This window comes from Panicum virgatum, chromosome 5K (assembly GCF_016808335.1).
Source record: "Panicum virgatum strain AP13 chromosome 5K, P.virgatum_v5, whole genome shotgun sequence".
Classification (NCBI taxonomy): Eukaryota; Viridiplantae; Streptophyta; class Magnoliopsida; order Poales; family Poaceae; genus Panicum; species Panicum virgatum.
This window is the reverse complement of record NC_053140.1, coordinates 26,099,298-26,125,737: the sequence shown is the minus strand read 5'-3', so window position 1 is coordinate 26,125,737 and position 26,440 is coordinate 26,099,298. Positions and strand designations below refer to the sequence as shown.

The following is a 26,440-nucleotide window of genomic DNA, read 5'->3' as shown; positions in this document are numbered from 1 at the left end:
GTACATCCTGCTCGGCCTATAAATATAAAGGCTGCGGCCGATTGAGGGTTTCTAACCACAATCGAACCAAAATTATTCTCTTTACTCAATTTCTCAAACCCAAAGTTTTTCCAACCTATTTGCTGTTCTTTGCTCCTCTTTACGGCGTTCCAGGACGTCTTGGGTAGCCTGCTGACCTAAGACAACTCTAGTTCTTCGAGCTCCGACGGGTCCCTCCCGAGCCTGAGGTTCTAGATTTTGCGAAGCTCTCTGTGTCCAACCGGTCTGACCGGTTGGCGGGACCGGTCTGACCGGTCGCCGGTGTTCTTCGCTGGCGACGATCGTTTGCAATCCGCGCATTCTAGCGCACTGATGTGTTGACCAGAAAAGCGTCAACAACTCATTAGATTTGTCTCACGATTTACAACTCATTTATAAAAAAGTTTTGTAAATAGACTTCAATTAGTATTCCATATATGTGTCCAAACATATAATATGATATTTTTTACTAAAAAATTTTGAGATCGCCTAAGTCAGTGTTCGGGGCCAATTCAAGTTTTAACTACGTGTTTCGGTTTTGGGGTCAAACAGTCGACTCGATTCGATGCCATCCTTTAGATGTGATTTCAACTTGATGGTGGAAGCGGGGCGACGCCAAAACAAGAAAAGAGGCCCAAGCCGCCCAAAAAAAAGCGGAAAAAAATTGTGTGTGTGTGACAGAAGACTGCGATAGCGTCCATCGAGCCGGAGGCGGCGAAGAAGATGCGGAAGAAGCTCGGCACCCGGTTCCCCGCGGTTCGTGTCTTCTCTCTCTCTCTCTCTCTCTCTCCCTACCTCTCTCCGTGCGTCTGCCTGTGGCCCTGATCTGCCCCCTCGTGCGCGCACGCGCGTGATCCGATCTGCGTCGTCGCGCGCGGTGCGGATCTTCGTGTCCGCGGGCGGGATCTGGTGGCGGCTGCCGCCGTTGACCCGCTGCGTCGTTGTTTTGTTCTCGTGGCTGGATTGTGCGGGAAGGCGAGGCGTAGGCGCAGATCGGCTCCCGTGCTCGCTCGCGCGCGCACGGGAAAATGAATTCATTTTGGTATTTTTCCCATTATTTTTTATTTTTATTTTTGCGAAGCCTGCCTGTCTCGGTGGTGATGAACGGAGAGGGGTCGGAATTTCTGCGGGTGGTTCTCTGTTCGTGTTCTGCGGGGGGGGGGGGGGGGGGGGGGGGGGTAAGGGAGGGCTGGCGTTGGTGGAAGGATGGAGAGATTTGTGGGCGCTCGCGGCCCAGGAATCAGCTCTGTTCTGGGCTTGTGGTGGGTGTAAAGCTCGTGCAAACGGGGCGACCTGGTGTGATCTCCAGTCCGCAGGTTTGTGCTCTGTTCGCATGGCTCCCTAGATGCATAGGATGGGCTAGATTTGTGATCTAGTGCCACTGTTCCTTCACGTAGTTTGCTCGTTAGATTTCCTGATCATGCAAGCATGTATTGCTGGATAGACACAACATGTGATCTGGTGCTGGAGTGATTACCCATTACCGTGTGCGAAACCTAAGCTACACAGCTCCATGTGCTGCAGGAGCGAGCCTTATCTATTGTATTTGCCTAGCTAATGTTTGCGAATTGCAGCATTTGCTATATTTATAATGCGGCAAAATATGATTTTAACAACTTCTTTGATGTCTGTATCAATGTGTTGATATCTGAAAGTTGGTTTTGCCTTTTGGTGCCTGTGCTTATTACTATAGGTTGGAATATCTTCTTAGATAATTTTGAGCATTTGCCTTACTGTTTTCATTGTATGAGGTGCACTAATTCCATATTATACGGTGCTTTTGAGCAATGTTTGAATATTTACACAGTTCTAACGATGTGAAGTTATCCCCTAATTATTTTCTCTGTTGTGATAGGCTCGGATAAAAAAGATAATGCAAGCAGATGAGGACGTTGGCAAGATTGCACTAGCGGTGCCTGTTTTAGTTTGTAAGTTTCATAAGAGTCATTATGCTTTGGTATTTACTTAATTGCATTCTTAGACCACAATAATCTAGTATTACTACACCAATAAAACATGGAAAAGGTTGGTCTGTATCTCATCGTCTGAGGTCTGGCCATCTGGCTAATAACTTTATGCACAAACTGATTTTGGGTTCATTCTTACGACATAAATTATAGAATAGAGTCACCTTATAAGTTTACAGGAGGTTACGGTCAGCATTATCAATTTATTTCCTGAGATTCTGGGCAACGTTTCATCCGTCTATTGTTCTGTATCTGCTGTAAATTGTTATTGAAATCATGTTGAAACATATAAATAGAATTCTTGACATTTTGATTTTTTTTGTTTGCATGCAGCAAGGGCTCTTGAATTGTTTTTGCAAGATTTGATTGATCGGACCTATGAAATTACTCTTCAAAGCGGCGCAAAGACTCTGAATTCCTTCCACCTGTGAGTACCACCACACACTTTGATTTTGACAGACTGGCGATGTATTGTATGTATCCCTCTATGTTTCTTTAGATTAATAAATATCTTGTAATGTTAAGTACTGGTCTAATAATGTTATTATGTACATTGAATCATTTGATTCTGTTATTTATCACATATGGGGGCCTGAAAATCTTTTAGTGGCCATTGATAATTTTGAACTTTTAAGTATGATATAAGCTGTGCTGTTTACCTATATCATCGTTTTATAGCATATACATTTTCCAAAAAAAATTCTTGGTGAAGATGAGAAAGTTTTCCTTTGAGTAAAGTGCACCAGAAGTCCATTAACTTGTAAGAGGGTGTCATTTAGGTCCAACTTCAAAATTGCATTTCTGGGTCCATAAACTTGTAATTTGTGTCACTTACGTCCTCAAACTCTAAAAGTCCATTCCTAGGTCCATAAACTTATAATTTGTGTCATCTAGGTCCATACACCTCCACCTAGCCTTCGTGCATTGATATCGCACCAACATGAATTTACACGGTGGCCACACGCTGCTGGAGTTTCGCTAGAAGGGTCAAATTTTAGCCTCAATTTCGAATCAAGTGCATAGGGAGAAGAGAGAGGAGGGATGAAAGACTTATCTTGGAGGTGTGATGGCTTGGAAAATGTGGAGGAGGTGGCCGCACGCTGCTGGAGTTTTGCCAGAAGGGTCAAATTTTAGCCTCAATTTCGAATCAAGTTCATAGGGAGAAGAGAGAGGAGGGATGAAAGACTTATCTTGGAGGTGTGATGGCTTGGAAAAGGTGGAGGTCACAGAGGGACTCAACAATATGTAACATGGTAGGGGATATTATGTCCTCCGTAGCGCCGGTGGCCGGATATGGCGGCACAAGGTGTTGTGGCCAAAAATCCCGTGCCAGCATTAGACTAGGGTCAACCCATTGTGATTTTCGATGAAGGATTGAATGATATTTATGGACAACGATATTGGAGCGATCTTTGATGGCGCGTCTGTAGCCACACGACTGCTCATGGATGAAGCATGAATCTAAAAATGCAATTTCGAAGTTTATGGAACTAAGTGACACAAATTACAAGTTTATGGACCTAAAAATGCACTTTAAGAGTTTATGGACTTGTGTTTTCAAAGTTTATGTACCTAAGTGATACAAATTACAAGTTGATGGACCTAAAAATGCACTTTTGGAGTTCATGGACCTAAATGACACGCTCTTACAAGTTGGTAGACCTCTGGTGCATTTTACTCTTTTCCTTTTCTTTTTTTACCTAAGATATGCTCCACCATCTATTTGTTTTTAACCAAGTCGAAGTTTTGGCTGGCTTCCACTGTAGACCGAGGATCTTGTTTGAGGACACCTTTGTTTATATTATTGAGCAAATTTCCCATAACTTGGTGGATAATTTATTGGATATACCATATGTCTCATAACTATGGCACTTTTCCATACCACTGCATATGGCGTTTTGTGAGAATTCATTGATTTAAAAGAGTCCACTGTTTAAAAAGTAGCTGTTATCTAAGTTAATGTTTATAAGGGGTTCGAGAACTGTTCGGTCCCTGCCTAACCAACTAATTTGTATAGGGAAAACATAAGGTACTCAAATTAGGCTCAACTAATGTTCTTGACTGACATCTGAAGGAAGCGATGGACTGATTGCTTTCAGCAGAAGAGTCACATCAAAATAACATCCTAAGATCTGAATCTCGAACATGAAAGCAGGTTGGTTTTGGTAACCAATTTGGAAACGATACTATTTGTTTGCAATGTGCAAAGTGCTATAGGGTGCTTTTTGGGAATTGAACTCAAGGAGATTTGTAGAGGATATCCTACTGAAACTGAGCAGATACTACCCTCATCTCATAGGCAAATGTAGTTATTTTCTCATAAGTTATTTCCATTTTAAAATGTATGTAGATCGATTATCAGACTTCTTTTTTTAAATAAAAAGAATGTTTGTCACATTGTGGCTTGTGATGTCATCTGTTCCTTCATGATATACTTTTTTTCCAGCTTTATCTCTGTATTCACAATTACTGTATGCTTGATGTTTCAGCTTTGAGCTATAAGTGCCTAACAGCTCTATGTTTATCTTTTTTATCTTCAGGAAGCAATGTGTGAAAAGGTACAGTTCTTTTGATTTCCTGACTGAAGTTGTCAACAAGGTACCAGACCTTGGTGGTGCAGACTCTTGTGGGGATGAAAGAGGATTACCTAGAAGAAGGTAAAGTCAGTTGTTTAATCAGCTCTTCATGACTCACTGCAACAAGTGCCTTATTAGTGCTTGAAATTCACTTTGCAGAAAGTCAAATGGCAGTGACCCTGAGAATGATGAATCAAGATCCAGCAAAATGGTATGGCTACATCAACCACCACAGCGCATATCATTAATAATGTTATAGCAATGGCTGTGTAGTAATGGATCTTCGCCTTTGCAGGCCATAAGAAGTGCGAACATCAGCCCTAGAGGCCGTGGGAGAGGTCGAGGCAGGGGGAGAGGGCGGCCACCAACCAAGAGAAAGGAAGTTGGTTATGTACAGTTTGAGGATGAGAGCAGCATGTTTGCTGAACAAGGGGAACCCTTACCAGGAGACGAGACAGTTCCAGAGAGCAACCATGGCAATGAAAACATAAACCAAAGTGCACAACCTCCAGTAGAGGCTCCCCCACCAGCAGCTGCGCCAGGTGCATCTAAGGTGGAAGAAGCGAATACCGACCATCAGTCAGATTGGCCAATGCCAGATGCTGCCACTGGAAACATTGGTGTCGGTCCATCTGGTTTTGGCCATCTGACGGTGCAGGTTGATGAGGATGAGGACTACGACAACGAGGATTAGTCATGGTCGTCCTCATTGTATGGACTAACAGGACTGTTCTGGTGTTGTAAAATGTAAATATAGTTTGAAGTAGTTGCCACAGCTTAGCTGTGATGGACTGCTGATGTGATGCAGTTATGTAGCTGTCCTGTGTAACTTTGGTTTCCCAATAATTGCTTGGTTGTTGCCTCTTATTGATTGACTACAAGCGTTTTGGCATATTTAACCGCATATTTGAGGAGTGCTTGACTATTTATATTGTAATATTTTATCAGTGATTCTTTATTGTACGACATGGTAATCCGCTGTTTTTTTGTTGTCTGCTGCAATCATCTGTACTTCGTTGCAAATTATAGGTTATTTTAGCCTTGGTAGGTTTAGGCACGTGTTTTAAAATCTAGTAAATAAATAGAATATCTACTAAACAATAGTGTATTTTTAAAAACCTAATAAACAGTAGCTTTTATTTAGTAAATGATAATTTATCGTCACAGTAATATTGTTCAATAACAAAAACATAACACAGGGCACAATTAGTGATGTAGGTGCCCTCAGTCTTTTTTGGTGAGATTTGCAAGTCAAAAAATAAGTATTAAAATATGCTCTAATAATACAGAATTACAAGATCAAGTAGGCCTAAAAATAATGCTAAAGGCGATATCCAAATATCGGTCATTTTCATCTTCAAGCGTTTTACCAAACACTGGGTAGTATTTTTTCAAGTACCTTCCATTCAATGCTCTTGGTAGACGTTTTTCTTGCAGTGTTTCCATCATATAAAAATTCTCGAAGATAACCTTGAAAATCTTATACGTTCCTTCCCAACTCGGTGACCACTTACCAAATTTGTTGCTTTTTGTCTTAAGAGGTAGAATTGTTTTCCAAACTAGCTCATGAACCTAAAATTTTTTGGCTCTTACCTTCTTGTTGTATGCTCTAGCTACCCGAAGCTTATCTTTCTCAATTTCTTTCAAATCTCAACTGTTTGTAGCTCACCTTATAAATATTATCCATCATCAAATCATAGTAATTAACAATAGAAAGCTCATTTTGTTTAGCCAATCTATAAGCGTCCAGATTCACCTCAAAACGGCCTCTTGACTATAAACAAGCTCAAAAGGAGTAACTTTATTAGCACCATATTTAGATATAGGAAGAAGTCCATTTTTGACCACCCAACTATCGTCCGAGTTTGATTTTGGCCATGAAACTCTAAAACCGGATATTCTTGACCATCTAAATATCAAAACCGTTCACAATTGACCATTCGGCTGTTTTGGACGGTGGTTTCGCTGACGTGACCAACACGTGGCAGTGGAGCCCACCTATCAGCTCCTTTCTCCCCACTCTCTCCTCTCTCTCTGTTCCGGCATCAGCCCCTCCCCAGCGCCGGCCACCCCTGCCTCAGCGCCCGCCTCTCCCCCAGCGCCGGCCATCCCTGCCTCGACGTCGGCCGCCCCTGCCCCCACCCCTTCCTCGGCGTTGGCCGCCCTTGCCTCTCCCGCCCCCCTCCGGCCAGTTGCCCCTTCCCGCACCAGTGGCGGCGGCAGCATGCCGGCCACGGCTTCGGCCAACAGCGGCCCTGGCCGCGTGGCGCAGCAGCCGCAAGGCGGCACGGCCAACGCGGCACGCACGGCGCAAGGGCGGGCGAGCCGTGACGATGCAGCCATGTGCCGACGAGAATGAGTGATGCGCCGGAGAAACAAAATGGTCGGTGAGCACAAGTGGGGCATGTGAAACTCACCCAGGCGTCCGATTGAGGTGGAGGTCGGCAAAGACGGGCTGTCCACGGTGAGATGGATGGTGGCGATGGTGCACGGCTGCGGCGGCCGTGGAATTTGAAATCCCCGACGCTGTGGAGGTCGGCTATGTCTAGATCTCGGTCACGACTATAGCTGGGAAGGTCTGGGTGCCGTGGGTGATAGTGTGGCAGAACCATCCCAATTAATCTGGCTCAAGTGTGCTAAGCATCACCTTAAAGGCCAGATGAGTTAATACGCACTTCAAACGGAGTAATCCGGCAGCTCAATCGGGTAAAGTCCCGATGAAACCACCTACGCTTCGATCGAACCCAAAGCTTGCAGAACACTCGCAAGAAAGACGAGTCCAGAGATTATAACATTTCATCATTTCTTACAACACAGAGTACATCATGATTTATTACAAACTGAGTTTGAAATTTAGAAAATGCTTTTGAACATAAAAGAGATCATCAGAGTTCTTGATTGCAGCGGAAAACAAACGATAGTCTATCGACGAAACATGACGTCACGATGAAGCCCGTACATGACATCAACCCAAACCCAAGTGTATACCTGAAAACAAAGCCACAAGAAAGGCTGAGTATACTAATACTCAGCAAGACTTACCCGTCAACGGATATAACTTACTCCACTTAACTAGACATGCAAGGCTTTTTGGCTAGAGGGGTTTGTTTTGCCGAAAAAGCGACTAAGAGTAGGTCCTTAATTTCAGATTTTAACTTTTCCATATTCTAGTTCAATTAACCATTCTAGATAAGCATCTATTATTAAAAAAGCATGATGGTGAAAAACATTAATCACACAACAGTATTATCATCATCGCCATATTCCACCTATTACTCTATGTAGCAGAAGTGTTAAGAAGTCTCATTGTCCGTGAGCGGCGGAACGATTCGAATCGAGTTTATTAACCTTGCAAGGCAAACCTAACACACACACATGGGGAGCGAAGTCACCCACGCAATATTTCCCCTTTCTTCTCATGTTGCGGGACAGGCCCACCGCCCTCAACTACAAAGTACGCAGACTCTGCACCCACGCATTAGCTAGATGGAACCGAAGTAAAGACGGTGGGGAGGTATGTCCCACGCCACGGTCCAATCGGGTAATTTGCTTACCGATTACCATATTTCTCGGCATGTGGTTAGTACGTTCAAACGCTTAACAACTTGTACCACACACTGCGACCTTATCCATTTTTCTCTCTAAGACGGGGTCCCATGATCCCATCCATAAACCTTATATTTGCAGTATGTGGTAAAACAATCAGATCCTATAATCTCGCGAGTAGTAGGACTACTCGACTTTTACCGGTCCTAGTTAGCAGAGCATCTAGTCGATTTAACCGGGTAAACAAACCATTGGAACCTAGGATCAAGCATCTAAGGTTTCAAAAAACACCTGAAAACTTAAATGCACAAACAAATAATATTACAACATAGATTGCATAGATTGAAAATAATAGGAATTTAAATGCAACGGGGCTTGCCTTCCTAGGCAAAAATTAGCCTTAGACTCTTCCGAACATTGGTTCGGGTCTTCGGCAACTTAGTTAGATTATCTTGAGCTGCATGTAGTTCATTCTTGGACTTGGCACCAACTCGTTCGTTCCGTCGATGAGAGTAGTCGCCTCTATATGAATGCAAATTGTTCATGTTACAAAAATTACAACAAATTACATATCCTTTCCTTCACTATAAAGTTGTAGCACAAAATTTATTATGAAATTTCTTAGTTACATTTTCTTAGGCAATCATTTATAGAGTAGTAATTAACTTGACTTAAACTCATTAAGCAGGGTTTGCTGTTTTTCCATTTAATCAATGTGCAGAAAATTCATTTTTTTAACTAACACTAGAAGAACAAAGTGATACTTATAACTAGAGTTATACATGATTTCTGATGTTCACATTTTTACACAAGGTATACCTCTGAGTGTTATGCTTACTGTATAAATTTCAGCTAATTTGATGCAACAGATTAAACACGAAAAATAAAATAAACAGCTACTGCTAGAACAAAGATCCATTTATACATAATTAACCATGCCATTATTTGTTCTCAAATTTTTACTGAGTAATCCTAATATGATATCTAGCATGCTGGAAAATTTTCACATTTTTCCTATGCAAATAATAGAGGATATAAATTATACAAACTAAAGCTATATTTAACAACATATAATTATCTAGAGTGTTCCATGATGTTTATGAGTTCCAAACTTTTACCAGAATCAACTCTAAACATGAGAATGCTTCAGTAAAAATGTCAAAATTTTCTGAGTGCTAGAACAATTAAGTCTTATTTTATCTAGTTTCAAATCCAGAGCCAAAAATATTCAGAATCTGCTCATGGCCATGTTGACAAAGTTGTAGATTTCATTTCAAAGATTCCAGAACAGTTGATTTTGTATTTTTACTATTTTTCTACAAATTGTTATGAATTTTCAAAGTTCACACCTAAGTGTTCATGTAACTTTTGCCGTTTACCCCCTTGAATCCAATTTTCTAATTACAAATAGGCCCTTGGCCGGAATTGCAGAGCAGGGGGGCGGGTTTCGGATGGATTCCGGCGATCTCACTCGCCGGCGGCGAGGTGCAAGTGGGGGAAAAGGGAGAGGGGTTTAAGACACACCTGCTGGTGGTCTCAGTTGGGGCGAGGGTGGACGGGAGAAGGCAGCACCGCGGGAGCAGGAACTCCGGCGAGGTGGAGCTCCACTCCGGCGATAGCCCGGCGAGCTAGGGAGGAGGCTGTTGGGCTTGGGAGCTTCAGGGGGCCGAGGGGCATCCGTTCCGAGGGCTAGCTCGTGCCGGGGATGGCCGGGGAAGGGGCTCCATGGTGAGCTCGAGCTCCGGCTCGGCAATGGTGGACTGGGCGGCGGTTCGGGGCGCAGGTTCTGGGTGGCCGCGGAAGGGCTCGTGTGCGCGCGAGGGTAGCTTGGCTCTGCCTTTTATAGGCAAAGGGGGAGGGGGAGGACAAGCTGGGCGTGCCCGAGCTGGGGAGGGCGCGACGGCTAGGGGATGGCACGACCTCGACGCGTGGTTCGGCCATGGCGATGGCGTGGCGAGCAGGGGCGCGTGTCAGCCTTGCGGGGTGCCAGGGAGGGCCGGTTTCGGAGCAAAACCAAGGGCGCGGGGTGGATTGGCCGGGGGTGCAACGCGTGGCTGGCGTACGACACTGCCATAGGCAGGGTGCAGGGAGGAGGAAGAAGAAGATGGAGTTAGGGGCGATTTCGTAATTAAATCCAAGTTGCTGTGTTCCTTTGTAAACTCAATTTTTCTCCTTACTCCTGTGGTCAAATGAAAAAATTTTGAATACCAAATTTGTTCAAAATTTCAAGATCTACAATTTTTGTTTCAGGCACTTTTTCATTTGAGCAATGGTTTGAAAGTTATAAATTTACTTGTAAGTGTACACACATATGCATATACATATATACAATTGCTTGCAAAAATGAATTTTGATGCTTTTATTAAATTTTTCTTGATCCTTTATGCATAACATTTGTTGCTAATCTATGTTTAGTCAAATTAAAAACTTGGGCTGTCACAGATCAGAATTGGAAAGAGGCAGCCATTGGTGGGAGTATTTGTAGCCGGTGGTGGAGCTTTGTTGGGCGCTCGGGCGTGGCAATCATTGGTACGCGCGGGCGTGGCAGCAGCAGAGCAGCTGAGAGTCGAGCAGCAACAGGAATGCAAGGAGGCTTGGCACATGGCCAGGACCGCCGCCGTCGAGCTCCGTGATGGCGACGCTACGAGCTCGGTCCCCGGCGGCCCCCCAGCCGGAGCCATCGAGCTTCGTAGCGGCAAAGCGGCGAGCTCGGCCCCCGGCGGCCCCCAGCCGGAGCCGTCAAGCTCCGCGGTGGCAGTGCGGGCCAGCTTGGCCCCTGGCAGCCCCGAGCCGGAGCCATCAAGCTCGGCCCCTAGTCAGAGCAGGCGACGCGGGTGAGCTCCGTCCCTGGTCGGAGCAGGCAGCGCGGGCGAGCTCGGCCCCCAGCGGGCTTGGCTCCAAGCAACCTCGAGCTCTGCCACAGGCATGTGCCGCTGGCCGGCGAGCTCAAGCTCTGGCGTGCGCCGCAGTTTTGACCGGCCAGATGAGAGGGAAGAGAGGAAAAGGAGCTGATCCTTGGCCCCCACATGGTGTGCATGGGACATGGTGATTGAGACCAACATGGTGAACATGTTCTATGGAGATGGAGATCACCATAAAACATGGGCTATACTGATTCACAACTATGTGCTTACCGTTCTTGTCATTTTACTTCTTATGTGATAATGAGTTTTATGCATACGGTAGAAGTAGAATGATCCATCCCTCATAAACTTTAAGTTATTATGCCCTACCAACTAAAACTTGCACTGTCCCAAGTCATGTACGATTGATGGTGGGTCTATGAAATTAGGGCACCATCAATTTTCCTTGACTAGATAGGTTCGTATTGGATACTTACACACATAAGGGTTGGTCAGTGTCGGATTGCTTATCCGGCAAGTCTACCAGGGGTATGCCCGGTGGTAGATTTGTAGGTGAAGGGGGGATTCCGAAACCAAGAGTCGAATGGTTATGTGATGACACAAGGGTTTTAAAGGTTCGGGCCGCTCGGAGACTTAACACCTTACGTCCTGTGTTCTGTGTATTGGGGTTGAGTTGTATCGTATGCGTGGAGTTGCGAGGGATGAATTGTTTCCTATGGGTCCCCTCACGGCCACTTTATAGACCAGGTGCCATGGGTTACAAGTAAAGAAGGATATACTAGAGTTGTTACATGGAATCAGGTCGGTTGAGATCCCTAAATATCTGGGAACTTATTTCGAGCCTTGATCCTGATCCTTGGAGGAACCTTCCTACGTCCAGCCGAGCGCCTGTCCGCCGGGTAGTCGTGCAGAGTAGTTCGGCAGAGTAGGTACCCAGACATGGGATATGGTCTACCTCCGTCAAGCCCCCGAGTACTGAAGGGCCGAGTTGAATCTTGATGAGTGACTTTGCGAGGTTCTTCGGTACTCAATTGATGATTTGTTCAACACACAGTTAAAAGCTAAAACTTAAGCGTTTACACAGCCAACAGACTTAAACTTAAGAGAACTCTTATAGCCAAAACTAGACTTAACAGACAAGGTATAACCAAGCAAAACTCATCCTTTTAACTTTCATAAGAAGTTAAAACATTCTTACTGCGCATGTTAAAGGGAAATAAAGCAGTAAATGTTTGTGTGACACACACACACACACAAACTACCTTTAGGATAAATAAGAAAAGAAAATGCTATAGGCCGGGAGCAAGTTAGAAGCTAGAGCTTGAGTCAGATGTGCTAGGCTAGCTATATCTATGCTATCTTATGGTTAGATTGTCAGAGATTAAACTACACAATCGGGAGACCGCTATCGAAGCAACAAGAGGAGCCCGTACACCCCGGCGGCTTTATGTACCTCGTATCCCCCAATCCGAACATGGAGGATTACTAGGGCTCGAACAGGGCTGTCACCACCTGCCGGCTACCTCTACAAACCATGGGAAATGTTGACATCCAGCAACACTAGGCTAATCTAGACACCATGTCTACACTAGTAAGCGATACTCTAGTATCCCGTGCGGAGTCCCCACCCTCCGGATGGACAGACATTATACTAGAGCAAACATACGAATATTGGAGCAGTTGATAGAGTTCTAAGGCCAATATGTTAATTGTCGCAAGCACAGAGCGATCATGCAATGCAAGCATCGAATGATAACACAAAGCATATATCCGATAACTCAGAACATATTTCGAGCAAATATCGGTAACCATAGTCTAGTTCGATTACAAATAACCAAATATTACAAGAGAGAACTAGAGATGAACCTGTGAATATCCCCGAATGTTGTAATAATTAAACCAGTGAATGTACTGTTTATCGATGGTATGACTATGATTACTGCCTGAGATGTATTCTATATGTGATAGCAACTGATACAGGGACTATCACAACGATACAGGGAATCTGGTTGCCCTCCCAGGAACCCGGTTCGTTTCAAGGGGTTCGACACGACAAACCATTATTTGTTCCACCCCTTGTTGCTATCGCTCAGGGTGAAGTCAGGGTACAACCTCCCCTGACGCAGCGAGAAGGCGAGCAAACATACAAATACTAGAGCAGTTGACAGAGTTCTAAGGCCAATATGTTAACCATCGCAAGCACAGGGCAATCATGCAATGCATGCATCGAATGATAATGCAACCAGATCAAAAAGCATATGTCCGAGAACTCAGAACATACTTTGAGCAGATATCGGTAACCATAGTCTAATTCGATTACAAATGACTGAATATTACAATATAGAACTAGAGATGAACCCATACCAGAACTCTCGAGAAACTCTAGGGACTCGATGACTCCTAGACTTCTCCTAAACTCCGCTAAGCCTAAAGACTACACAAGATGCTTGAGATGAGAGTTAAGTGTGGTGTGTGTGTTCTAATCTCTACCCCCTTGTATTTATAGGAGGGAGCCACGACTTGTACCTCTTGGAACCGCCATAAGGAGCCAATGGGAGACTGCCACGTCGAAGGTTTGAGGCGGTGGGGCCCACTAGGCCGTCGGCCGACCAGGGTGGTCGGCCGGCCACCAAGTAGCGCCAACCGCCACCAATCTTCTTCTGATGGGCTTGTCTGGGCCTCCTCTTGTCCAAAAGTTGAGGCACGGCTTGTCCTAACTGGATTTGCTTCGGTTCTTAGGCTACACTCGGTCCATTGAGCCTGAATCGGTGCTCTGATATTTTCTGTGATTTTATGTTGGGCCAAAGTGTGCTTGCAACCTACATATTAGCTCAAAAACACATCTTGCATTTTCTAAAAGGTAAAATGTGGTTTAGGGATTTATTTGGATAAAGATGCACGTAAGAAATACAAACTCTTATGATTTTCTGATCAAGTTGACGTCTGGAATGATCGTTAGTGAGCCTCAACAAAGGCCATGTCCTAGTCTGGTTTGCTTTTGTACTTTGGCCTCTTTTGATCCATTTGAGCCTGATTCTTGTGCTCTGATTGGTCAATGATTTTACCTTAGACTGAGGAGTGTGTTTCCTGGCTCTTGAGGTGTGTTTTCTCTCATATTACACCTGCATACAAATTTTTACCAATACTTGTGGAAATGGTTAGTAATAAACCCCTACCACTAGATTGATCTTCATATTGTATGTGTTTATGCAGGCATTGATGGCGTAAAATTGATACTTAAGCGCCGTCAATATATGGTAATGTGGGACAGACATGACATAGTGACTACAGGAACAGCATGCGGAATTGTACAGCATAAAACCATGAAGCTAGTAGAAATCGCCAATGACACTTGTGAGGGCATGCCTCATAACTAGTTTTGGGTTTGAGAAAGGCTGTTAACAAATAACTGCATTAGCTGAGTGGGGTGAAGCTATTGCAAGAGAAACAGGCCATCAAATAGGGGTGAATGTTCATATTCCCGAAGTGAGCCTGATGGAACCAAACATGAACCTCAAGATAATCAGGGTGAACAGGATGTGGCAAATGAAACTAGAGGCCAACCCCGTGCTCCACCAATTCTAGATGAAATCCAAATCTCAAATTCTGCGCCAAAGGAGGCAACTACAAAGGGTAGAAAGCGTGGTGGAAAACAAGTAGAGGTTCGGAGGCAGAGCTGGTAGAAGCCTTGCCAAACAGAGCTCGCTCCAAGGGTCACCAATAAGGGATGTAAACGAATCAAATACTGACGGATATTACTGATATCGTATTTATTTTATATTTTTATTTGAATACGGAGTCGGATACGGATAGTATTAGTTTTTGTCGGATAAAATTATAATTGATATCGACATTATAAAAATGCAACTTTTTAGTATTCGGGTACGAATTGGTTACGGGTATTGAATACTCAAAATCGAATACCAACAGATAAAACTCCTTCCAAACCGGATTGAATTCAAATACGATCGAAAATATCTGTAGCGTTTACATCCCTAGACTTGCCCGGGTGAACTCGTCGGAACAGGTGTGGTCCACCATGTCCGGTGGACGTGCCCACCCCTTGGAAGCAGAAGGCACAGAAGTGGTAGGCCACGCCGCATCTGGACATCGTTTAGATGCAAAAATTTTATCCTATAAATGTCACATCGGATATGTCGGCACAAGTTTGAAGTATTAAACAATGACTAATTGTAAAATAAATTATAAATCCTGTCTGTAAACTATGAGACGAATATAATAAGCCTAATTAATCTATCATTAGAGCATGTATTAGGATAGCAGTTTAGTGTCTAATCATGGCCTAATTAGGCTCATTAGATTGGTCTCATAATTTACAAACTTCCATTTTTTATTTTATCTAAATTTAATATTTTATGCATGTGCCGCATATTCGATTTGATAGTTTTGAAATTTTAAATTTTGCATCTAAATCAGACCCTGATATTCTGATGCATCTTTTTTTTGAAAGCTTGATTGATGCATCACGTTTACCCTGATTCGCTCATCGTCCCCGTCTCAATTTCCGTCGGGCCGCTCCCCCCGTCGCCCCTCTCACCCCTTCAGCCCATTACTCACCACCACCAGCAAGCGAAGCTTCGTACACGCGGCGAGCGGGCGGGCGGCCGCGCTTCACCTGCGCTCCCCCCCCCCCCCCCCCCCCCCCCCGCCTCGTTATCTCCACCTCAATTCGCTCCGCTGGCGCCACACGGCCGGAGACCGGAGTGCGAAGGTGGACTGGGAGGCTTGTCTGTTTCTAGCTTTCGGTTCCTCAGGCGCCTCTGCCAGCGATGTCTGAGGGCGGCCGCGGTGGCGCACCGGGGAAGCTCCGGGAGGCCGCTTGCAACGCCTTCGCCGGCGGTTCGGCAGGTAATTCTGCTCCCATCTCGCCTCGGGCTCGGTCTCGCGGGTTTGGTTGTGATGGTGGTTTTGGGTTCTGATTCCTTCTATTTCTGGCGTGGTGGGTGCTGGCGCAGGGGTGATCTCGGCCACGGTACTGTGCCCGCTGGACGTGATCAAGACGCGGCTGCAGGTGTACGGCCTTCCTTCCAACCTCTCATCTGGCGCGCCGCCGGCTGGTAAGTTACCCCTCGACGCATGCTGCCTGCCTGTCTGCTACTTTTGTTTATTATGTATATATTCCATTTCGTGCTTGTTTGCCGGCTGGGTGCTTCAGAGATATGGGAACTGGATGGTTTCTGGATTGCACGAAGTGAGGTAGACTCTTTACAATTATATAATAGAACGGATACAGATTCTTCCTGGCCGAAATTGCCAAGAGAAGTTTTACTGTAATACAGTGTTTTTATCTTTGGTCGTGGCCTAAATCATAACTGTTTCTCAATTGGTATGATATTCTCAATTGGTTGGAGAGAACATGGCATTTAACATAACTGTTTCTCAATATGAGGGCATGTTATACAAATATTACCATTTATAGCTCCTAAAGAGGTAGACTCTTAGAGATGGTATGATATTCTCAATTGGTTGGAGAGAACATGGCATTTAACATAACTGTTTCTCAATATGAGGGCATGTTATACAAATATTACCATTTATAGCTCCTAAAGACGTGTTCTGTTGGATTTTGTCATGCTCAATTTGGAGTTCGTCATGAAATATTTTTTGCTTGTTGCAAAGTTTTCTTCCAATTCTGCAAAGCCAGTCTTTGGCCGTGTTTAGATCTTTACCCGTAAACTTTTTGAAAGGGAATCTTGCTATTTCAGAGTACTAAATGAAGTCTATTTATAAAACTTTTTGCACAGATGGGTTGTAAATCGCGAGACAAATCTAACGAGCCTAATTAATTCATGGTTAATCCATAACTAGCGGATGGTTACTGTAGCATCACTGTTGCAAATCATGGATTAGGTAGGCTCATTGGATTCGTTTCGCGATTTACAACCCATCTGTGCAAAAAGTTTTGTAAATAGACTTCATTTAGTACTCCATGCACGTGTCCAAACATTTGATGTGATGTTTTTTGCCAAAATTTTTTGGCATCTAAATACACCCTTTGAAGAGGAGGCATATGAGATGTGAAGATATGTCCCTAACTTCAGTTTGGAAGATAAAATCTTCATAGTTTACAATTATATTATCTTGAGAGACGTGGTGCGATATTTATGTCTCTAACTGTATTAGGATGATTAATATAGGAGCTATAATAGATAAACATTGTATACTCAGGAATAACTAGTTTCATTAGCATGTATTCCAACTTTAAAATTTTACCAAACAAACATCATTTGTTTATGGTAATTGTCTAATTATTATCTACCCTTTTGTGTTTATCTTGTTTCCTAATTTATGTTTCAATCTTTATTAGGTAGGGTGATTATTTCTGGTTTTCAGCAGATATTGAAAAATGAAGGCTTGCCTGGGTTGTATCGTGGTCTTTCACCAACAATTGTAGCACTGTTTCCAACTTGGGCTGTAAGGAATCTCGTCTATCTTACATCTTTTATAAGCACTATTGGCAGAATTGTTTTGCTTCAATGCAACATAATTTTAGCTCAACACTTCTTTCATGTTTGGGTGCTCAAGTGTGGTTTGGTTGAACAACCAATGAGCTATAATTGTAGCTCAGAGACTCGACCTTGTCCTGATCCGATGTGATCACACTATATCTAATGCACATTATTTCTTGCTAGTGAGGGGCCCTTATTCTTATATTTAATGTACCGTAGAAAATGATCCCAATAATATATGATGTTGGTAGTTTGGTTAGGAAAGTGGTTCATTTGTTGTGATCACATTGTTTTTTTAAGGAAACAAATGCTGTTTTTGTGATTTTGTGGTTTTTTATGGGAGGTGGGTGAGGGGAGGAACATGTGGAATATAATCCTTTTTGATAGTAGAAGTCAGTAGTGAGTCTGATTTTGGATGAGTATGACACTGCTATATGATAGAGTTTGAATATCTAATAATCACGTGTTTTGAATGTAACTGAGAGAGGGTCCTGAGTATTTATGCTCCTTGAAAACATTTCCTTGTATATTCCATAATCAGGTAGAAGAAACACTTGTTAGGAACGTCATGGTGTTTTCTCGTCTTGTTTTAGATTTCTCTCTGTTTCCTTGTTTAGGATTTCGGCCAATCTTTTTTTTTTGAGGTGAAACTGTGGGGGAGTTCCCCACAGCAATAGTATTAACAAAGAAAAGGATAATTACAGGGGTTAGGTTAGGTATACTTACAATGAGAGAGGGAAGAGAAAGGGGCGGGGTTTGGGGGGGGGGGGGTGGGGTTTGAAAGATTACAAGATAGAGTCTAGCCATTGTACAACTGGAGTTCTAAGGTCCTCTCTAACTCTATGTAACTGAAGGAGTACTTGTGCTTTGAACCTCACGGTCCAAAGTTGTATGCTTGCTGGAATTCCTTCAAAGATATTGCTGTTTCTGACATTCCAGATTTCCCATGCTGCAATCTAGTATTATGTTACAACAAAAACTCTGATTGCGTGCATTGGAGCTGGTGCCTCTGGGGATATTCCTTCTATTCCTTTAAAAAATAATCAGATAGTTGATCTTTGGTCTATGCACTTTAATTATTTGAACTTTCCTTGTCATTTTTCAATTTTTTATATGGTATATAGGGCCGTTTTGGCATGGCTCCAGCTCTGAGATCCATTGGTAGGGTTCCTGATCCTACCAAGGATCTCCCTCAATCGATATGGATGAGTGATCGGGGGAGGGAGACGTGGGCGGCGCTGAGGCGCCGTGGCTGTGCGGCGGCGGCAGCAGCAAAAGTCTCGCGCGAGAGAGAGATTAGGTCACAGGAAATCCCAGCTCCTTAAGGGAAGCCGGAAACGATATATGTTTCTGCTTAATTCCTTCTCAAGTCCTGGTTACAATATATATAGCCTCCGCTATCCAATCTCAAGGAAAATACTATCTGTTTTAAGGAACTATAATAAATAGATAATCTAGGCAATCAGCCCCCTCTTGGGCCTAATATGCCTGCCAAATCCTAGCCACTTTTGGGCTGCCGCCAGCTATATTGGATGCCGGTCATAACATCCATACTGGAGCTGAAGTTTGTAAAATAGATTAAAATATTTTATATTTTTATTTAAATAAAAAACTAAAAGTATAAGGACTTAGCAAAGACCATTGATTTATTTACAGCTCTAGCTCCAAGAATTTCTGGAACTGGGTATGAGCAGCTCCAAGAACCCCACGAATTTTCTAGAGTTGGAGCCATGCCAAACATGCCCATTGTAGCAAAACAAATAAACCTACCTTTTTGTGTCTGCAGGTAACCTTTTCGGTTTATAATCATGTGAAGGGACTTCTTCAATCGGAAGGTAAAATACAACTGTGCTTATGTAGTGTATTACATCCATCTTTTGTATGTCAAATGCTGAAGAGCATTAGGCAGAGATGTCAATAGATCTTGTGGTAGCATAGCACATGTGCTTGAATGAGATTTTGTCTTTTTAAATTTTATCCATCTCTTAGTTTCATTTTCTGTTTATTGAGCATTTCAAATGAATATGATACTCTGTTGCTTGTCCCTTGTATGTATTGAGAGTAAACCATATATACTATTATTGACACTGTTTATAAAACCATACATTATTATGATACTCTATAGTGTAAATCTCATGTATTATTACTTATGACATTAATCTGTTCAATACTAGACATTTTTTTATAGCTCTGATTGCCACCTGCTTATATTCAATTTCTCTATACCATGAAAATGCTCCATTGCTTTTTGAAAGTTCTAACTTATTTCTATGGATGCAGTTGCCTGTTATATAATGGTTTTTATAGCTCTCTCTGCTGCCTGCTTATTATAGTCAATTTTTCTGGATACCATGAATATCCTCTGTTGCTTTTGAAAGTTCACCTGCAGTTGCATGTTATATGTTGTGTATAATTTACATGATTACCTTTATTAGACCACAATTCAAGCTCAACCTGCAGATAAAAGAATTGGTACACAAGCTCTGTATCTACTACTAACAACACTTGTTCATCATGCAGATGGTAATAACAGTGAACCATCTGTCCAAGCAAATGTTCTCGCAGCTTCATGTGCTGGAATTGCAACAGCCACTGCAACAAATCCACTATGGGTTGTGAAGACTAGGCTACAAGTATGTTATACTATAAAGTTTATGTTTGTCTACATTTCTATGTCAGGTATTTATCTTCTACTCCCTCCATTCCAAATTGTAGGTCATTTTGGCAAATCTAGATACATAGTTTTTGCTATGTATCTAGACATAGTGTTTATTTAGGTGCATAGCAAAAGCTATAAATGTGGATTCGCCAAAATGACCTACAATTTGGAATAGAGGGAGTAAGATAATGTGTGTCACTTGTATAGGTTTTATAGTTTTACATATGACTTCAACACACAGTTCTTCTTTACACAGTATTATTGAGTACCCTGAAATGATTACCAAATTGGAAAATACCAACCCATGTGTCACTGACATGTGCCTCACTATGTCAATCTGCCATCATTGGATGATCATTTCCAATTTAAAAACATGGGTCATGGTTCAGTGAGTAATTATTACGGATTCACATGAATACAAGGGACTAGTGTGGATGCTTAAACATTTCTAGTTATACAACAGCGGTTTACCTAGACCTAAGAAACAAAGCTCATGCAGTCTCTCTCTCTCTCTCTCTCTCTCTCTCTCTAATCCTCACTCTTTAAACAATAGCATTTTCATCATTCAAACTTTTCGCATTTTAACTTTTGCATTTTTGCTTATCTCGTTGCAAGTAGATTGGTTCTTGCGTTTTTTATGATACAAAACAATTATGGAAAGATCGCTTCTTTAAACAATAGCATTTTCACTAACAGTCACTCCAGATCCTCTAGTCATAAATAAGTCTCTTGTTCAACATTGAGAAGGTCCCTGATACATGACTTCAACTACTATTTTTTGTTAAAATATATTCATAAACTATAGCAAAAGCATACTAATATGAAACTACTTTCGAGACAAATCTACTCATATCATTTTTAAATATTCAAAATCAATATGAAAAAAGTTTTGTAGTTCTAGAACACAAATTGTGATTACAAGGAATTGACAATTGTCGACATCCTAATCGGATGCTCTTGTTGTGATGATGAAGCTAAACAACCTAGTCGAGGGAGGGATGGAGCATAAGTGAGAGAGATGTGGAATGAGTGGCTCTTTATTTGCTTGCCTTTGGATCACCTAAGAAATCCTTTATATGGATTTTAGATGCCACTGTAACTGGAAATTTTGAAAGCTCTTGGATTGGATCTCTGAATGCCACTGAACAATTGATATTTTCATACTTGCTATTGCTTCTAGAAACGATATTGCTTTGATGATATACAAATATCACAATAGGATGCAACGAAGGGGAGTAGGATAAAATCTGGGGTTGGCAGAGCCGGGTGCTTGGCAATTGAGCATGAGGGCTGGTGTGGAAGAATACCATTTGCAGTTTGCTTTAGTGGTATGGCATTTCAAAACTTTCCAGTGGCATGTAATAATTTTGTTATATAGTGGGCAAGCCAGCTCATAGTGCAGATGGAGACAATGACTTGGTATATAAGAAAAAATAATAATCAACTTAACCATAATTTAACTCTTATACTTAGCGCTTTCTGTTTTCTGACTATTAGCTCATTTGTGAGCTCTCTTAGGTTTGCGATTTTTTCTGCATGCGTTGTTAATGGGCCCTCATATGTTTGGACCATAACATAAACTGCAATAACTATGATTTCTGCCTTTGAATCTGCGTGCTGGACACATTGCACAAAAAATTGTAGAATTTCTACTTCGCATAGAATAAAAGGCACTGTTAGCACAATATGCAGATGTGGGATCCATTCCAAATTATTTCACTTGAGGCATCTTATTTGTTCTGTGTCTAGAATCATGAGTCAGAGATTGGTGGAAGGGTGATACATGTGATTACCATGCACGAGTTAACTCATGTTTTATTCATTCTTTAAGTGCCTGCTGGGTCATTATCGTGAGAAAATTGCTATTTTAGGACTCCAAACAAGCAGCTTCGCTAAAATAGGATTTCTAACATTTGCTTCGCTAAAATAGGTCTTCAAACATTAGCACTTCGGAATACATGACATTTTCCTCATTTTAAGTCATTTGATAATCTAAATACATATTTGGGGGGCTTATATGACTGATTTGCCCTTAGCCCTTGCCTGTGCGCCCCGGACGTCGCCGCATGATGCCGTGGCCGCGGACGACGGGCGCTGCTCGAGGGCCGTCCGCGACGCGGAGGGTCGGACGGCGGCGACGGCGGGGGGCGTCGGCGGGCGGGCGGCGCGGCGCGGGGTGCAGGGCGGGCTGAGCCGCGCGTTCGGGGACGGGCTCCGGCGGCCGGTGGCGGCGTCCGCGCCCGTTGAGGTGCCCGCGTGGCCGAGCCGCTTCGCCGTGCCGGACCCGGAGCCGGCGCTGCTGTTCGAGATGGAGATGGACGACGGCAAGGCGGGCACCGGCAGGTGGGTGCCGCCGCACGTGTACCTGGCGCGGCGGCAGGCACGGGCGTCAGTGGTGGAGGGCGCCGGGCGGACGCTCAAGGTGCGGGACATGTCGCGGGTGCGCGACTCCGTCTGGAGCCGGACGGGCTTCGACGGATGACGACGACGCCGACGACCATCGAAAGCTTGGGTTTTTTTTTTTGAAAAGATGAAAGCTTGGGTTTTGATTTCCCTTTTTGCCTCCTCGACCACTCGCTCTCAGATTTCTCCTCCTCTCCTTTTTCCTGGATGAAAATTTTGTATCTCGTGAGGGTTGCTGCTTGTTTTTGGCCTCCGATCCATAGGCGATTGAGTACTAATCAATGGGAAACAACAAGAGCTAGAGATGAGCAAGGGATGTGTCGCCGGCGACGGGCGTCGCAGGGAGAGCGCCGGCGACGGGCGTCGATCTCGGACGTCGCTCGTAGGGCGGGCAGCGGTGTCGCGAGGGTTACGTGAATCGATTAGTACAGAAGGGGCAGTAAAGTCAATACGAGAAATACATGTATTTTAGTATTGAAAATGAGATTAAAATGAGGAAAATGTCATGTATTCCGAAGTGCCAATGTTTAAAGGCCTATTTTAGCGAAACGAATGTTAGGAATCCTATTTTAGCGAAGCCGCTTGTTTGGAGTCCTAAAATAGCAATTTTCTCCATTATCGTTAATTTTAAAAATTGGGACCACCTTAACTATTCTGCTTTTGAGACATCAGAAAAGGTAAAAGAGCTAAATGCACAATAACATCTAGTATGAAACCTGAACAGGGTATGCCATAAACTTTAGAGGTTGGAGACATCTTTTTCTTGTTGTAAAGAATGAACTAATGAGTCCCTGAATGTTTTAAGGCCGAATGCAGCTTATTATACATAAAAATGCATCACCCCATCTATATGATTGCATTCCTATTCATGTTGTCACTCACTGAGGTGGTCTGGTGAGAAAAAAACTGATGACTTCGTCAGCTCACTGGTTTGTCTGTTCGAACACAGTCTAAAATGCTACTGTTTTTGTATCTTTGAGTAGTGTTTTAACTCACATTGATATACATATGCCAATTTTATTTTTGCATGTATAACTTAGAATCTGTATTTACATGGAGGCAAAAGACAGAAAATTGGTAGTTTGAATCCTGCAACAATGAATGGGATTGGAATAGTATCATGCCTCTTTTTTTTTTGACAATTTGAGATCTTTTTAGCAGGATCTGACTGCCAAACTAGACATGGTTTGAATTTGTGTTTTCCTGATCGAACCAATGGTTTGCTTTGGATAATGTGACTGTCAAGCTGTTTGGAGTGAAGGATTTTGAAGACATGAACAAAACATAGTGACTGGCTGAAAAATGCTCACTCTTTTTATGTAACCAGAAGAACTCACCAGACACTCTTATACTCTTATATAACATTTTGCTTCCATCAGTCTAAATGAGTTTTGGGAGAACAGCTTGAATGCTTTTTAAGCAATGATTGGTAGTACAGTTTGCATTAAATAATTGAGCTTTTTATAGTCTTCTCTTGGTCTTTAGTTAGTAGCTAATACTCCGTTATCTTTCACACTTGCATTTCTGTGCCACTTTGGATGATATCTAACATGTATTCCATGTTTTCTGTTGAAGACACAAGGGATGAGACCTGGAGTAGTGCCTTACCAAAGCATCTTATCTGCTTTGCAGAGGATTGCAAAAGAAGAAGGAATCCGTGGATTATACAGGTAGATTGTGCATCTAACTGGAATGCACATGTGCTGGTTCATTCTATTTCTTAGCTTTCATCTAACTATTATTGACCTAATGTGCCCTTGTTTCTTTTCTCCATGATGATAGTGGTCTCCTGCCTTCTCTAGTTGGGGTTGCTCATGTAGCCATCCAGCTCCCAGTCTATGAAAAGGTGAAACTATACTTTGCTAAAAGAGGTAACAATATTTGCTACAGAAAATGTGAATGACGATTGGTCATCCATCATCTACATGTAAAAGATTGACTATGTACTTTTTTTTTTCAGACAACACTACAGTTGATAAACTCAGCCCTACACAAGTAGCTATGTGTTCGTCAGGATCCAAAGTAGCAGCCTCGATAATAACATACCCACATGAGGTATGCTGATTGATACAGTGCATTTCCTACCATTTTTCCATAAATGAAGATTTTGTCCATCCTTTTGGAATAGCTGAATACAACTATTACTCTTTCACAAGCTGCTCATGGTACATCTTGTAATTTTGATCAGGTAGTTTAGCACGTGACATGTCATTAGTTTCTTTTACTTCGTCATTATGATAGCATAACTTGGGCTTTTGCCAATAGAGGGGGTTAAAGTGAAGTAACTGTTCCTGTCAGTGTCTCCTTGTTTTTATGATGTATAAGGCACTCAAAAGGTATGTTTTCTTCTCTCTCCTAGTTTTAAACATTTAGTTGTTGACTTATGTTGGTAGGTTATACGATCCAAGTTGCAAGAACAAGGCCGTGATCATCGTGGTGCTATGCGGTATAGTGGTGTAGCTGACTGTATCAAGCAAGTTTACAGGAAGGAAGGTTTTCCTGGCTTTTACCGAGGCTGTGCTACCAACTTGTTGAGAACCACCCCAAATGCTATCATTACTTTTACCAGCTTTGAGATGATCAATCGATTCATGCACCAGCTTCTGGCCCCGTAATCGAGAGCATGAAGCCAGCAAAGTTCCATTGTTGATCTAGCAGAGATGGAAATCCAATCTAGCTGCGGGTCTGATGGTTAACATGGTTGTTGTCATTTTCCCATTCTGACGAAATGGTGGCTGTTAAACACAGGTTTTGGTGAGAGAGAATCAAAATATTCTGTTTTGGCGTGTTATAGAAACATGAGGAGGGACCAAAAAATGAAAATATCGAGCCAATCCTTGTCTGCAAAAGATGCCGACCTGCTAGTTGCCGATTTTTACTGATTTAAGCTCAAAATCGATGTGACCAGTTGTTACGGTTGATCACATATTGCATATAGAAGCGATTGATGCCTAGAACTCTCAAAGAAGCCAGGACTCCTGCGAGTCTTGTGAACAGGATATGCATTTCCGTGCAAACATTGCTCTCTGGTTATGCTATTTTTTGTTTTAAATGATATGAAATTGTTTTCATTTTTTATTCATATTTAAAACATATTAATATGTGTACTCAGTTGACCAATGGGATTAGCATAATGCCCGGGGTAGCAGAGCAAGGCTTCATACGAACGTACGTTTTGGATCAGCAAGTACCAGGGCCCGTGGCACGCCATTTCTATATATGAAAGGAGCTGGATTCGGCGCACTCTCAGGCCGTCCATGTCGGCCTAAAATTTTACCACCGTTCAATCTTGTTTCACTGGTCTAGATGTCTTCTCGCTTGGTCAACGCTCATTTTCTACCGTTCATACGATACAGACCTTTTGTGTTCGAGTATCTTCCAGGAAGTTTCCTTCGTCTTCCCTTTCTTCGTCTTCTCCACTAGCTGCGCCAAATTGGTGCTGTCGCCGCCCTTATTTAGTAGATAATGTTTTGGAGGGGTACCTATCCGCCCTTATATAATCTGGGAGGATAGGGTTACATGGAAATTCTAGTCGAAACTAGCAGAGTCCTACTCTAATATGGTCAAGTAGTTTTCTTGTATGTCGGCTAGTCCTATGCCTAATCGGGTAGTTACAAGAGGATAAGGTACATGCGATGCGTTATCCCTTACTCTAGAATATTTCACGCTTATGAGCAGTCTCGCTCCCCGGGTCTGACAAACTCCCGAGCTCTCCGTAGTCGAGTACTGCATGTGTGAAGGCGTCTTCGAGGGCTTCTATGGTCCGTCGAGTGCTTCGAGCAGTCTTCCAAAAACTTTTTTGACTGCATCGAGGCTATGAGGTGCTCAAGCTTCGAATCATCATTTATATGGTGCGTGATAAACTCGCACTCTATATAGAGTAGCCCCCGAGCCTTTGGTTGAATCGAAGAATTAGGTTGAGGGTCAAACCAGTCTT

General features: G+C 42.9%; 3 protein-coding genes across 7 annotated transcripts; all 3 read left to right on the top strand.

The window, feature by feature from the left end:
• The first annotated feature begins 610 nt into the window (after positions 1–610).
• On the top strand, positions 611–5,529 carry LOC120707010 (dr1-associated corepressor-like). 4 transcript variants are annotated; one of them, XM_039991773.1, is made up of 7 exons: positions 611–774; positions 1,874–1,946; positions 2,319–2,412; positions 4,526–4,642; positions 4,721–4,772; positions 4,857–5,134; positions 5,204–5,529. In XM_039991773.1, the coding sequence occupies exons 1-7, from the start codon at positions 742–744 to the stop codon at positions 5,253–5,255; spliced, it is 699 nt and encodes a 232-aa protein (XP_039847707.1). In that variant the 5' UTR covers positions 611–741; the 3' UTR covers positions 5,256–5,529. The 4 variants fall into 4 exon arrangements, with proteins under 4 accessions (XP_039847707.1, XP_039847704.1, XP_039847706.1 ...); XM_039991770.1 differs by having other exon boundaries at positions 4,857–5,529; XM_039991772.1 differs by lacking the exon at positions 611–774 and adding an exon at positions 823–1,060 and having other exon boundaries at positions 4,857–5,529.
• A 9,996-nt stretch (positions 5,530–15,525) lies between these two features.
• LOC120707008 (nicotinamide adenine dinucleotide transporter 2, mitochondrial-like) lies at positions 15,526–25,558 on the top strand. Of its 2 annotated transcripts, none has more exons than XR_005688630.1 (9): positions 15,526–15,840; positions 15,948–16,049; positions 17,329–17,406; positions 19,228–19,276; positions 19,962–20,074; positions 24,079–24,173; positions 24,286–24,374; positions 24,464–24,558; positions 24,897–25,558. XR_005688630.1 is itself a non-coding variant. In XM_039991768.1 (9 exons), exons 1-9 carry the CDS (start codon positions 15,762–15,764, stop codon positions 25,116–25,118), a joined length of 951 nt encoding a protein of 316 aa, XP_039847702.1. In that variant the 5' UTR covers positions 15,527–15,761; the 3' UTR covers positions 25,119–25,558. The 2 variants fall into 2 exon arrangements, 1 of the variants encoding a protein (XP_039847702.1); XM_039991768.1 differs by having other exon boundaries at positions 15,527–15,840; positions 17,300–17,406.
• Positions 21,435–23,579, top strand: LOC120707009. The gene has a single exon (XM_039991769.1). It carries the CDS (start codon positions 22,118–22,120, stop codon positions 22,580–22,582), a length of 465 nt encoding a protein of 154 aa, XP_039847703.1. The 5' UTR covers positions 21,435–22,117; the 3' UTR covers positions 22,583–23,579.
• Positions 25,559–26,440: the final 882 nt, after the last annotated feature.